At 49.6% G+C, this 14,797-nt stretch overlaps 1 protein-coding gene across 2 annotated transcripts; it reads left to right on the top strand.

Moving 5' to 3' along the window:
• The first annotated feature begins 8,162 nt into the window (after positions 1–8,162).
• On the top strand, positions 8,163–14,263 carry Prr15l (proline rich 15 like). 2 transcript variants are annotated; one of them, XM_052195355.1, is made up of 2 exons: positions 8,163–8,367; positions 13,451–14,263. In XM_052195355.1, the coding sequence occupies exon 2, from the start codon at positions 13,479–13,481 to the stop codon at positions 13,779–13,781; it is 303 nt and encodes a 100-aa protein (XP_052051315.1). In that variant the 5' UTR covers positions 8,163–8,367; positions 13,451–13,478; the 3' UTR covers positions 13,782–14,263. The 2 variants fall into 2 exon arrangements, with proteins under 2 accessions (XP_052051315.1, XP_052051314.1); XM_052195354.1 differs by having other exon boundaries at positions 13,447–14,263.
• Positions 14,264–14,797: the final 534 nt, after the last annotated feature.

Raw genomic sequence — 14,797 nt, 5'->3', positions numbered from 1 at the left:
GAGAGAGAGGAGGAAGGAGAAAGAGGAAGAAAAAAGAGAGGGAGAGAAGAAGAGGGGAACAGAGGGAGAGATAGAGACAGAGACAGAGAGACAGAGAGACAGAGAGACAGAGAGGAATCTTCTTGGAAGCCTTGGAAACTTAGCAGTCCTTAGTCTGAGCACTTGCGGTGTGTGGTAAATCTTCATGTTGTTACCTCAGCTGACCTGTGAACATCTGGTGGGAAGACTGACGGACTTGTTCACCTCTCTAGCCCGGCACTGATAGCAGCTCAGACAAGAAGGAAGGATGAGCAGGGCTGTTTACAGGGAGGTTTTAATGATGGTGATGGATGGTTGTGATTCATGTTCTAGGGGAAAGGGCTTCAAGGTCCCCAGCCCCCTCTGCAGGCCAGGATATGGCGCCAACTCCCTCTTGAGCCTCTTAGGAGTCAGAAAGTGGGGAACTGGGAAGAAATTAGGGATGGTTAGCTTCCCAGGGCAGGCACAAGTCCACAAAGGCCACACAGAGTCAGTCAGTTGAGTTGTTCTCGGGGCTACAGACTGTACCATTGTCTTGGTTGGCTGTGCCCTCTGTGCCTGGGAGGCCTCATGAACTTGGCCCTCAAGGACACCACTGTGTTTATTTCTGCACCTTCGTTGTGACAGGGGGAGTGAATATAATCTTCCAAGAGAAAGAAAACGGAGTCCATTACTAAGCCACCCAACCACCAGTCTCCATTCCCATGCAGGCCCACATCTGCCAAGGACCAGTGCTGAGGCCCTTAACACCAAGACGCAATTCTAGCCTTGGGAAAAAACACGTGCGGTGCGGAGTTCTGTGTGATGGCCCAGCCACACTCTGCGTCCTGGGAAACCTCCATGGAGGCCAGCGCTGTGTTCATTTACCAAACGTGCTTAAGTAACCCCCCCCCCCCCCAAGTATGGAGCATGTGCAGAGCGCAAGGGGAGAAGAAAACGGAACTCTCACCCAGACGAACACAGACGGGAAAATGAAGTTGGAAAAGTTGGCAAAGGTCATGAAGAGGAGCCCTTAGGCCAGCAATTGGGCTGAAACTGAATCCTGTGACTCCACCCAGTGGGGAGCAGGTCCCCAAGACTGTGGATTGTCCAAAAGATGGAACAATGTGTAAACGTGCGTAAATGCGCTTCCTCTCCTTCCTCTCCCCCCCTCCTCCTCCTCCATTTCCTCCTCCTCCTCCTCCTCCTCCTCCTCCTCCTCCTCCTCCTCCTCCTCCTCCTCTTTTTCCTTCTCTACCTTCCTGTCCCTGGCCATGACGTGAATACAAGTGAGGATTTTTCTACATCAAGAAAAGATAACTTCTATGAATATGAAGCTCAAATGTATAAATACCTATGTGAGATGTCCAACCTTACAAGAAACTAGGTGCTTTTGTTTTTTAAAGAGATATTGTGGGCTAGAGAGATGACTCAGTGGTTAAGAGCACCGACTGCTCTTCCAGAGGTCCTGAGTTCAATTCCCAGCAACCACATGGTGGCTCACAACCATCTGTAATGAGATCTCTGATGCCCTCTCCTGGTGTGTCTGAAGAGAGCAATGGTGTACTCACATACATAAAATAAATAAATCTTTTTTTTTTAAAGAGTTACTGTGGCAGATTACCACAGATGCCAGAAATCACGGCATCCGCACAGCTGGTTCCTGGGAGATGACCTGTCCTGTGCCTCCCCTGGGGCCTTGCTTCTGGCCTTGAAGCGATATTTTCCTTAGCAGGTGTGGTAGACCTTCTGCATGCCTCTGTGTCTGTTTTCCCACAAGGACCCCAGGCTTTGGATTTAGGGCTTATAGATATGACCACATCTTACTTAAATACATCTTCAAAAGACTACTTTCAAACAGGGTCATATTCTGCAGTTTGAGTGGACAAGAATTTAGGGACAGTCGTCAATATAGCATACCAGGAACCTCAAATACAAGAGACACAAAGATATTATTCACTTCTATCATAATGGAAAGCGTGATACAGACTGTACTCTTCAGAAGCAAGTGGCCTCTTGTTCAAGGGGCAAGAGGGTTTCCTGGAGTCATTTTCTATAGGGGGAAGCAGAAATGTAGTCTTTTGAAACATAGTCTTAAGGAGTGCACCTGGACTGATCTCAAACTGCTTTGTTTATTTGGTTGGTTTTGATTTTTTTGTTTTGTTTTGGTTTTGGTTTTCAAGACAAGGTTTCTCTGTGTAACCCTTACTGTCCTGGTACTTGCTTTATAGACCAGCCTGGTCTCAAACTCACAGAGATTTGCCTGCCTCTGGATCCCGAGTCCTGGGATTAAAGGTGTGTGCCACCACAGCCCAGGTACTTTTTAAAAGTTGTTTTAGAATTTTACGTGTATGGGTGTTTTACCTATATATATATGTCTATGTATCATACACATAAGGTGTCCTCAGAGGCTAGAAGAGGGCGTCTGCTCCTCTGGATGTGGAGTTACAGTTCATTGTGAGCTGCTTGTGGGAGTGAGGGGCCAAACTTGGATCCTCTGGGAGAGCATCCAGTGTTCTTAACCTCTGAACCATCTCTCCAGACTTTGAGTGTGATTCTTTTTCCTCTTTTTTGAGACAAGGTCTTGCTATATAAAGATCCACCTGCCTCTGCCTCCTAAGTGTGTCGATTAAGGGTGTGAGGCAGCAGCACTGGCCCTGAGGTGATTCTTGACATCCTGGTCGTGTTTTTCTACCTCTCAAGCACTTGAATTACAGCTGTTCACTACCATGACTGGCTGGATCCTGTGGATTCTTTTGTTGTTGTTGTTGTTGTTGTTGTTGTTGTTTTGTTTGTTTGTTTGAGACAGGATCTTGCTATGTAGCCCACACTAGGCTAGCTTCAAACATTCAGCTGTATTTCCTCAGCCTTCTGAGGACTGTGTGTGTGTGTGTGTGTGACGCTAGGCCTTGTCATAGGGACTGCCTGTCTGACAAACCTATTGGACTGTAGGTGGAGGTGGGGGAGCTCTGGGATGAGTATCACCCCTCAGAGTACCCTTTTTGGGGATGAAGTAACTGGAACTTTTTTTCCCCTATAGTCCCTCTGGACTGATGCTTCCTGTGGCCAAGGCAGATCCTAAAGGAGTCTTAGCTGGTTGTCAGCTGCTAGCTACATCTCCAGGTTTGCCAGAAAAATCTCTCCTCAGTGGAGGACTTCCAGGAACAATGTGTGCCATAGCCTGAAAATGAATTTAGTCTGACGAATGAACGATAGGGTACTCTGAGAAGTGAACCCAAAGATGTCTACGTCCACCCATCCACGCCTGGAGCGTGCTATAGTGATGTTATTTGGAAAGAGGAGTCTTTGCCCATGTGTCACATTGAGGACCTTGAGATGAGGAGATAGTCGGAGCTCACTGGGGCAAACACTAAGGGTCATGCTGAGTGGTCTCTAAAGAGCAAGGCAGAAGGAGCTAAGCCAGAAAGGATGGGAAGATGGGCAGAGGGGACAAGCCCATACACCTAACAGGAGGCAGGGGGACCTGTAGGCCAGCTTCAATTACAGAGTGAGATTCCATCGAGCAGAGGAAGCGGTATGAGTTGGTGTGGCTTCAGGCCAGGCTAGCTGACTGTCACCGAAGCTGGAGGATTGGAGGATGCTGGGAACAGAGCTCTCTCTGTGTTGATCAGGATCCTGTCAAGTCCTTGATCTGGCCCTCAGGAACTGGTTTTGGACTTCTGACCTTCTCTATCTATAGGGGAATCAATTTATGATGTGAGACGCAGAGAACTTTGGGGCGACCTCGTTGTGACCGCCATAGATGATCGATACTAGGAGTAACAACAATTGGGCAACATCTAAGTGGGAGCCAGGCTGGTGGCACATGCTTGTAATCCTGGCTACTCTGGGGCCTGAAATGAGTTCAAGTCTCCCCTCGGTTACTAAAAGAGTTACAATCAGCCTGTTCAATTTAGTGAGAGCCTGTCTCGAATTAAACAAAAGAAAGAAAAAGACAGATGGCTGCAGCGCCTGCCTTCTCTTCTAACCTTTCTGGCCTCGACAGCAGAAGGATGATGGGCAAGAGCAACATTTGGGAAGAGTTTTTTAAAGCCACACCCACCGGTGGTTGTGCGGTTGCTGTGGCTCTGAGACCCACCACTTTCAGAAGTCAAACATGGGTCCCATGCCAAACACAAGAAAAAGCATTACCAGAGGGCCAAGATTAGGAGACCAGACCCTACAGCGACTGGAGAAGGGCAGACATGTTGTCAGGCACAGATCAGACATGGGCTCCATGAAAGACCAACACCCAATCCCAAGACGGCGGCCATTACAGCATCAGCTTGGTCTCAAGGGTTATGAGGGTCAGTCACAAAATAAATGTTCATCAAACCATAAAAAACAACACATTCGCAAAATCAACAACCAAACGAACAACTCTGGGGACATTGCTCAGTGGCAGAGGTCCTAGGCTCAGTCCCTAGCGTGAAAAAAAAAAAAAACTATTGTTGAGGATGTGTTTGTGTGTGTGTAAATATACATATATCCATACCCAGTAAGAGGCTCTACCTGTGAGGTCTTAGAAGGATCCAAATTCCCACGTGGGGAGTAGAGGGCATCTGGAAGAACTCCCAAGCCTCCTGCATTGCCTCCTGCAAAGAGAGAGAGAGAGAGAGAGAGAGAGAGAGAGAGAGAGAGAAGAAACCTATTGCCCGCATTCATAACTCCACTACCCACCTCGGACCAGAAGGTAGCTGATGCCATCCCTGCCCTACCTCCCAGCTGCCGTAGGTGTGGCCCATCAGACATTGATCTTTGTTCTCTGTGATTGTGGCATGGGCCAAGCTAAGTAACCTCAAGGTCTGATCTCTTCCGTCTTCCTCTGCTGGTCATGCGGCCAGGCCCTGCCTGCATGCTCTTGGGAGCTCCAGTTCCCTAGGAAAAGTGTTGGGGATAACCCAGATCCCCTCTTTTCTGTCTTGTAAAATAGCCCTAGAACCAATTTCTGTTGCCTGGACAGAGCTCAGGAAAATGGGAAGGCTATGTCTACACAGGCTAGATTTGCTATCTAGTGGGTGTTTGTGGTTGCCCAGGCTGCCCAGGTCTTCAATTCTCCCTTGGGTAAACTTAACTCAGGAAGGATACATTTCTAAAACCACACACTGTCGGCTTGTGTAGGGTATATTATACTTGATCCTAGTTTTCAGAGATGTATTTTAATAGTGCCAAATTTTACATAGCAATAAAAGAGAGCAGCAATGTCTATAAACCCAAGTCTGCATCTTCCAGGATAAATGTCCTGAAGGCCACAAGTTGGGCCTGGCTTCTCGGGGCCGATCTTTCCAGGAGGAAGGGCCTGCACATGCCCTTCAGTAAAGGTAAGCACAGGCAGGCGTGACACTGCAGTTCTCATGAGGGTTTCCGTCCTCACTGCAGAGCCAAAAGAGCAGGGTCTGGCTTCAGACACCACAGAGCTGAGGGGAAGGAAGGCCTGTTATAGAGGACAAAGCCCTTCCTCTAGTGATGGGAGCGGGGAGCTGACTGGGGCAGAGGCTCCACAGGCTAACGCGCACCTCACCTCATTCTACTCTCTTCCCAATGTCTGAACTGCAGGTTTTTAGCTTCTCTTGTCTTCTGGGCAAGATGATAGTCTGGAAATTCTTAAAGTGACCTACCTAGAAAGCTGTGGGTACCTAAGACAATCGTGTACGCCTTGTACTAGAGACAGTGAAACCTTGCAAAATAACACCTCTCACCCCGGAGAAGATAAGCCAAGAGCAAGCCATCTGGATAGATGCAGAGGTCAAATTCACGGGATCTCCTCCTCACAGGCCTAGATGCTCCGGGAGAGCAGTGCAGAGCAGGAGGCTGCGGGACAGTGCCTATAGATAACAGTGATGCTTCCTTTCCTCACAGATGCCTTTAAAGTCCTACTATTACTACTACTACTACTACTACCACTACTACTACGGTGTTAGTGTTGTACTACATTGCCGGGGATGGCGGCATACACCTTTAAGCCCAGCACTTGGGGGAGGCAGAGGCAGGTAGACCTTTGTGAGTTTGAGGCTAGCCTGGTCAACATAGTGAATTCTGGAACAGCTAGAGGTACATAGTGAGATCCTATTTCAAAAGAGAAAAAAGAAAGTCCTACTATGCAGCAACTGCATTGGTGATATTGATGATATGTCTTTCTGGGCTTAAGGAGCTAATATTTCTATAAGGGAGACTCACAGTTGTGCAGCTTAGTATATACTATTATTTACTTGTATATGGGTACATGCATGTGTACATTATCAATCTTGGTACCTATCTCTTACTCAACAAAAATATATGAACAACTTCTATGGGGCACAAGAAAACCCTTGCTCTTATGGGAGGTGTAATGATTAGTTCATGTTTTGAGGGATGAGTAGGAGTTCGGTTTGGGGAACTGCATGGGTGGGGAAGCTCTTCCTAGCTCGGAGCACAGCCAGTGCTTCTGAATTCACCTCCCTAAGCAGCCTCTGTACCCATAAATGTGGGCAAAGAAGAGCCTGGGTTCAGGAGACTTGGCTGGAGAGAGTAGGAGAGAACCTGGAAGGCTACAACATAGACTCTCAACCTTCCTAATGCTGCGACCCTTTAATGCAGTTCCTCACATTGTGGTGACCTCCCCCAACCCTAAAATTATTTTTGTTGTTACTTTCATAATTGTGATTTTGCTACTGTCATGAATTGTAACGTAAATATCTGAGATGCAGGATATCTGCTGTGTGACCCCCAAAGGGGTCTCAACCCTCAGGTTAAGAGCCTCTGCTATAGAGGTTCCCTCCTAAGAGAGCCTGGGGCAAGCTTATGGGATGGGAAGCTTTTGAAAGTCTGTCCATCTGAGGGCTATTTAGGATGAGAGGGATAGGACCCAAGGCAAGAAGAGGAGGAGGAGGGAGAGGAGGAGGAAAAGGAAGAAGAGGAGGAGGAAGTTTCTAGGCCTAGCTGAAGCAAGGCGGAAGATGGAGAAGACTTGAGAGTTGGCTAGCATCAAAACATACCCTAGGGGGTGGGGACCCAGGGAAATGGGAACGTCTCTGCCTCTCTTTTTAGCCCCAGTGCCTTGCTCTGTACTAGGCACACATACCCTGTCCAGAGAAGAAGGAAGGCACCTGTGAGTATATTGGGGGTACAAGAAGCTGTAAGAACCCTGGATGTGCAGTAGCTGGGGCTCGCTCTGGAGGCATACCCATCTGAAGGTCAAGAGAAGGCCAACACCCAACAACCCTCCCCGGAGCCAGTGCCAGACCAGGTGGGTTTGTGGGAAGTGACTGTGTACATACACATTCTACCTTTCTGTTTGCTATACCTATCACCACCTCCTCCTCCTCCTCCCTTCCCTCCTCCTCTACCTCCTCTTCCTCTTCTTCCTTTTCCATCTCTATCCTTCTCTTTGGGAGTCTGAGAAACCCTTGCCCATGGGAAATTCTTTGTGTACTTTCAATATTTTGAGACAGATTCTCTATGTGGCCCAGGCTAGCCTTGAACTTGTAACTTTCCTGCTTTAACCTCCTGAGTCCTGGGGTTATATCGCACTTGACTCTGACATATTATTTTAAGCTTCCTTCCCATAACCACCTCTGAGCAGGAAGAGGCTATGTGAGGGGTCTAAAGAGCCTTGCCCACACACCCTTTTTCTCTAGTGAGATCTTAGGGGTGGGGTGGAGGGGTTTCAAGTCAGGAGGGAATCTCAGTCAGTCCCCTTGCCTGCAGAGGAACTCTGGGTGGGGGAGAGCAGACAGCCTGGGAACCGGTCTGCTAACCAGTTCAACCAGAGACTGGTTTCAACCCCCGGGAGTTCAAAGGGAGCTAGGATGCCCAGCCCGCTGTGGCCCTTAACCCTTTGTATTGTGTGCCCTGGCAAGATCCAGGTGGTGGCCCATGCCCCGGTGGGGTCTAAGCCTCTTTGGAAGAGAAAATGGGTGGGAGAGGCTTTGGCGATGGTTCCAGAGTGCAACCAGAAACTAAAGAGCTGGAAAACTGAGGAGAGAGGCTCCCAATCCCAGACGTCCCTTGGGATCCTGTCCTCTAGCTTGGTGATCCCAGGAGGACCCTGGCTTCTTGGTGGATGCAGGGGCACTGGGATTGGATTTCTAGGGTGATGAATATTCATCAGCCTGAGCCAGCCTCTGCTTCTGTTTACTTAGCTGGGAGGGGCCGGGTTTCAGGTTCACCTTGACTCCTGGAGCTGCAGCGCAGCGAGCAGGTACCTGCTTCTGCACCTGTCTCTTACACCTGCCCTGCAGCTGCTCCTACCCACCTCTCCAGGCTGAGTCTGGCCAGCGCGACACCCTGGAGACACCCTCTCCTCCTCCAGTCTCACCTGCCTGGGCAGCTCCTACATTCAACTCCTCTAGGGAAAGTCGCGCCTCCAGCCCAGAGCGGTCCGGATTACAGGTACAGGCAGCAGGGACTGGTGGGTGGGGAAACCTAGACATAGATCCTGGCCAGGGTTTCCCACTAATGCCTCCATAGTGGACAAGCTCAGCAAGACTCTGACTTTCGTCCAGTCTCACCTCACTGGCCTCTTGGAGAAGGTCCAGGCCTCCAAAAGAATTCCTGCTGAGAAAGTTTCAATATATATTAAAACTCTTAGCTCAGGACTGTCCCCTCTGCCCACCACCTGGGACATGTATGTGTTTGACTACCTGGCAGGAACATCTCCCACTTCCTGTCTGGTCACATTCAGGGTGGTCGAGGGCCACTGGGGGCCCTGTAGAGGGAGGGAAACAGGTTCCACAATACAGAGCTGACTCCCTTCCTCTCTCCCCTGCACCTCCACCCCTGCCTCAGTCAATGGTTAACTTGTCCAACTCAGAAGGAGCTTGGCCCATTCTGAGCAAAGCCCTTGAGAAAGTGCTCTAGTGGGGGTGATGGGACCTGTCTTGGGTGCACTGTGCAGGCTGTGGTGGTGCTAGCCTCCCAAGGCAGGAGATGGACAATTGTCTCCTAAAGGCCTTTCATGAGCCCTGAAGCTATGCAAACAGCGGAGGTGGAACTGGTATCCTTGAGGCCTGATTTCCCTTATCCCACGATTGCAAGGTCTAGGGCAAGGGCCCAGCCCTCAACCTGGCGTCTCAGGGCCCTGTATAAGCAAACAGACAACAGACAGCAGTTCTCCACACGCACGATCTGTGTTCCCACCACCAGGCCCTTCCCCACTCCCCTTAGCTTTCCACAGTCTAGTCATGTGCCTCACATGGGCATGTGACCAGAAACATTTCACCCTTTACAACTCTGGAGATCTGTGACACTTGTACACCAATGACACTTTTTGGTTGGTTTGGTTTTAAGACAGGGTCTCACTCTGGAAGCCAGGCTGAACTAGAAACTTATTAGGTAAATCAGGCTGACTTTGAACTCACTGATCTCTTCCCTAAGTGCTGAGATTACAAGTGTGTACTATCAGACCTGTCTCACAACAACACCTGCTCTTTGTTTTTAGGCCTGCTTTCCTTCTCTTTCTTCTTCCTTCCTTCCTTCCTTCCTTCCTTCCTTCCTTCCTTCCTTCCTTCCTTTCTTTTTTCTTCCTTCCTTCCTTTCTTTTCTTCTTGTTTTTTTTCAGAGACAGGGTTTCTCTATGTAGCGCTGGCCGTCCTCTAACTCTCTATAGACCAGGCTGGCCTCGAACTCAGAGCTCCACCAGCCTCTGTTTCCCCTTGAGTAGGGGGATAGATGGCATGCTTCTACTGCCCTGGCAGACACTTTCTTTACGTAGTCCTGACTGTTCTGGAGCTCTATATGTAGAGCATGCTGACTGTAAACTCACAGAGATCCTGCTGTCTCTGCCTCCTGAGAGCTAGCACTCAAGGGGAGCGCCGCCAGCCCAGGCAGATTTTATACTGTCTTTTGTGTGGACTAAAGACTTTTGAAGCTAAGTTATCATGGAAAACAAAGAATAGTCCAATAGTCTACCAATTTGTGTGTTTTTTTTAAAATTCAGATTTAAATACATTAGGCTTGCCTCAAGGGACAAACACTTGTTCAGGTGTTTAGGTGTCCTGGGCAAAGAGGACAGCAGGCCAGCTAAAAGCATCCTCAAGAGTTCAGGGTATTGTCTGGATAGTGGTGGCATGTGCTTTTAATCCCAGCACTGGAGAGGCAGAGGTAGGCAGATCTCTGTAAGTTAGAGGCCAGCCTGATCTAACTAATATGGAGTTCCAGGTCAGCCAGGGCTGTTATACAGAGAAACCCTGTCTCAGAGTGAGAGAGAAGAGAGGAGAGGGGAGATAGGAGATAGGAGATAGGAGAGAGAGAGAGAGAGAGAGAGAGAGAGAGAGAGAGAGAGAGAGAGAGAGAGTTAGTTCAGGGTACAAGTCCAGGTCATAGGGCATCAAGGAAGGCACCAAACTGTCCCCATTTCCGGTCTTCAGGTCAGTTCCTTGTGACCTGTGGCTCCTTCTACTTCAAGGAGAGGTAGGCTCTGGGAACGCCATCTTGATATGCAGTATGAATTGATAAAATGGGCACATTTCAATTTGGCATGGACAGAAGACCCTCTGTCAACATAGGGCTAGGAAATGAGGTGCTTAGAGTAGATACAGGCGCTGGACCAGCTCCACTCTCCAAGTCTCTGGTGGCTCCAGATGGGCAGTGCTGGGTTGTGGCAGTGCTGGGTGGGCCAGGCAGCCACTGAGTGGCACTCCGACCTCCTTCCTTGCCCTCCCACGGCTCCTTCCAGTAACCCACTCCAGAACACCAAGTTCTGTGCAAGGCTGTGCTAAGCCCAGGCGAGGCACGCTGCCAAGACAAACCTCTCAGGCTGTCCCTTGGTGCGCTCAACTCTCCAGGTGCCTGGAAGTGCCCCCTCCAGCCCTCTTGCCGCTCCCCCCACCCCCCACTCCCCCCACCCCCGTGCTCTAAGTAGGAGTCATATAAGATCTCTTTTTTTAGCTTCTGTCACTTGAGCCCAGCTGAAAGGGTAGAGTGGGCAATGGGGGGTCTGCCTCCTGAATAAAGTAATAGGGGAGCCTCTGGGGCTGGGGTGTGGGGGAGAAGGGAGTGTGCAGAGGGGCAGGAGACAGCACAGGGGCCGCAGCAAGAGGTGTTCAGCTTGCTTCCAGACTAGACCAGCATCTTGCTTTTTTGTTTTGTTTTTTGTTTGTTTGTTTGTTTGTTTTTTGTGTTTTTTCCTTCTGAATTTGATATGTTCTCCTCACCCCAAATACTCATATGCATTATGGAAATTATGGAAGTCAGAGAGCCAGAAGGGCAGAATGAAGTACCTTATATTTCTTCTATATTAAAAACAAACAGCTGGGCAGTGGTGGCGCATGCCTGTAATCCCAGCACTCTGGGAGGCAGAGGCAGGCGGATTTCTGAGTTCGAGGCCAGCCTGGTCTACAGACTGGGTTCCAGGACAGCCAGGGCTATACAGAGAATCCCTGTCTTGAAAAACCAAAAACCAAAACCAAAAACAAAACAAAAAAAACAACAAAACAGAGAGAGAGAGAAAGAGAGAGTGAGAGAGAGAGAGAGAGAGAGAGAGAATAACCAATCGAGGACAACAACAAAAGCAAAACCCACTACTCAATTTGCACCTTTCTTTCTGGTGCTTTTATAAAATGCGATGAAGACCATTAAGATTGGGATACTGGGGCTGGAGAGATGGCTCGTCAGTTAAGGGCACTGGCTGCACTTCCAGAGGTCCTAGGTTCAAATCCCAGCACCCACGTAGCCGCTCATAGCTGTCTGTGACTCTAGGATCCAACACTCTCACACAGATGTGTATGCAGGCAAAACACCAATGCACATTAAATAAATAAAATAAAAGGTTTGGTGCTGGGAATTAAGCACAACTTAGCTATGCCCTCAGATCTTTTTATCATCAACATTTTTTTTTAAAAAAATTACATTTCCGTTTTGCTTTTTGTTTGTTTGAGACAAGAGTCTCACTTTGTAGCCTTGGCTGCTGGTCTGAAACTCACTATGTAGACCAGGCTGGCTTTGAACTCAGAGATCTGCCTGCCTCTGCCTTCCTAGCTGTGAGATTAAAGGTGTGTCCCCACCAGGCCTGGCCTAAATGAGATGTTTTTAAAGACTTATTTTGTGTGTGCTGTGCACATTTGTGGTAGTCGGGGGAGGAGCTGGGAAAGTCAGTCAGTTCCCTCCTTCCACCAGGTGGGCCCTAGAGATGGAACTCAGGTTGCCAGGCCTGGCAGGAGGGGCATTTACCTGCTGGCCACCTCACAGACTCTACCATCATCAGCTTTTACCGACAGTAACAAAGGCAGGTCCGGGCCGCGTGGCCATCTATCTAGCTTTCTGATGTCCACTGGCTTCTGCAACTTCCTTCCCAGAATTATCCCAGTGCATGCCAAGGTTCATCAGAGCAGCCCGCCAACCCCTCCAGGCCCAGAGCTGCCCTTTGCAAACCCTTGCAGAGGTTAATTCACCCAGGCTTCGCCCCCTCCGCCTGTCTTCCGTGCTGCAGTCCTTAGCGATGGCCAGAGAGCTTCTTTCCCAGGCCTTCCTGTAGCTCGTAAGCACCTTTGTGGAAATTAATAAAAGCTGAGGCCTGTGTAGAGGTGACTCCATGTCGGGAGACGTGCAGAGAAGCCTGGATTCCAACCCCAGTCACACCTTACGTGTTATAGAAGGGTACATTACAATCCGTCAGGATGGCATCTCATAGGCTCCACCTGACTGCCTTGCAAATCTTTAACTCTCCTTCAAACACCTGTCCTGTGGCAGCATGGTGGGGATAAAAGAACAGTGTGCTAATGATCATTCCACCTCCTAAGTTTTGTTCTGCAAAGCAGGTCTACCTGTAGACCGGGCAGTAGCGGTTAGGCTGAATGCCGGGGCTGCATGGGATGGATAAAGATTGAGGCCCAGAGCTGTCACCTGGCTAGATGTCAAGAGCCCAAGATTTCCCAATCCTAGAGCCAGCAGCCCTCTCTCTCTCCTCAGGGAAGGCTCTAGCTCATCTCTGTTGGGAATGACAAGTGGCTGCAACTACCACAAATTCTATTTCATTTTGTCATGTGCTTCTGCCGGTGCGACCCGTCAATAGTCTGCCAACACTGGGCAGTGGTGGGAAGGTCTTGGTCATGGTGGCAAAGACCAGGATATGTGTGGCTAGGTAAGGGGTTTCCCTAGCCTGTAGCTTGGAAGGAAGGACTTCAAAGCTTTCTTGGCAGCTTTGTGAGGGAGGCAATGGGGGTAGCGTTGTTTCACGGTCCCTCTGCCCGGTTCCGTGTCTTTTCTGTTAATGGCTGCTTTGAGGGCTCTTTTTCCAGCCCTTCAGTCCTACCTTCAATACTTTCATTACTTGTTTATTTGTAGACAGACCCTCACTATGTAGCTCAGGCTGGCCTCCAATTCACAACCCTCCCAGCTCAGCCTCTGTGTTAGGATTATAAACATTAACCAGTACACCTGCCTTTATCTCTTAAAATACCCAGTAACTATGAAGGAGCCTAGACGAGGCTGGCCCCCTTTCACGCACTGACCCTGTCTCTCCCATCTGGTCAGGTAGAAAGCTCTGCCTGGGTTTAGGAGCTGCCATGACTGAAGTTGGTTGGTGGAAGCTGACCTTCCTCCGGAAAAAAAAATCCACTCCCAAAGTGCTCTACGAAATCCCTGACACCTACGCCCAAACGGAGGGAGGTGCGGAGCCCCCAGGACCTGACGCAGGAGACCCTCACAGCGACTTTAACAGCCGTCTGGAGAAGATCGTGGACAAGAGCACCAAAGGCAAGCACGTCAAGGTCTCCAACTCAGGCCGCTTCAAAGAGAAGAAGAAAGTCCGGGCCATGTTGGCAGAGAACCCCGGCCTCTTCGATGACAGGGAGAACAAAGGACAGTGAAAGCAGCCGAAGAGAACCATAGCGCCGCCCTGCTCCCTGCTACTGGTGGGGTCTGAGGCAGGAGCTTGCCACGCTGGCCTCTTTGGTAATAGCCACGGTGGCGGTTGACCCCTGCTGGCAGGAACATCCGGTCCTTAGGTTTGTATTTATGTGTCCCCGCTTTATGGAGAGCCTCCTCCTCCCGGTGATCACAAAGACACTCTGGTCCGGCATGAAAATTGTGACCTACAAGTACTGCCGTCCTTTACACAGTGGCGTGGCTCACAGGGAGGTGGCACAACAGAGAATAGACAGAGAACAGGATGGACTCAACCCTCTCCCTGGGCAACCGGGTCGGTGGATTTGAATCGCTGCTCCTTCTACTCTCTCTAAGGGTGACTGTACCCTGGGCCAATCCAGGGAGAGCAGAGGTTCCGGAAGTCACGTGACCGTGGTTTCCTTGGTGCCCAGAGGCGGAGTTATTAATCGAGATCACCTCTTAATTCAAGGAGTAAACTTCCTGGAACTTTGATCCCAACAGTTGAGGGGCAAAGGACATGGGCACTCCCTGGGGTGCTACTGAAGGCCGGACTAGAAATCCTTCTGAGCTCTTACCTTGACTACCACTTACATACCCCCAAAAGAGAGGCCTCACTGGGTGGGCCACCCCAGGGTCCAAACTGGAGGAGTGGATGGGTTCCCCCCACTCCTTCCCCAATAGTATTTAAGATAGATGGGCTCCAGGAGTGAACCCTGGAGCCTTGAATTTTGCTGGAAAATTAGGTTTTACTTAGGAATAAACAAGGCTGCAGAAACCACAGTCTTATTTCCACTTTTAACCTCACATGTATGCAGATAGGTGTTCCCACATGTAAAGTGGACCTTTGGGCCCTTCAAACTTCAGGAAGGAGCCCATGAGTGTGACAGATGGTGTAGGGGCTGTGTCAGTAATTTCATCATCAAACAAGGCTTCTTACAGCAAGGGAGAAAGGAAGGAGAAAGATGACCCCTGGACCACAGAGAGGCCAAGCGAGGGG

This window comes from Apodemus sylvaticus, chromosome 10 (genome assembly GCF_947179515.1).
Source record: "Apodemus sylvaticus chromosome 10, mApoSyl1.1, whole genome shotgun sequence".
Taxonomy (NCBI): Eukaryota; Metazoa; Chordata; class Mammalia; order Rodentia; family Muridae; genus Apodemus; species Apodemus sylvaticus.
The sequence above is the reverse complement of the archived record's forward strand: the minus strand, read 5'-3'. Positions and strand labels throughout refer to the sequence as shown.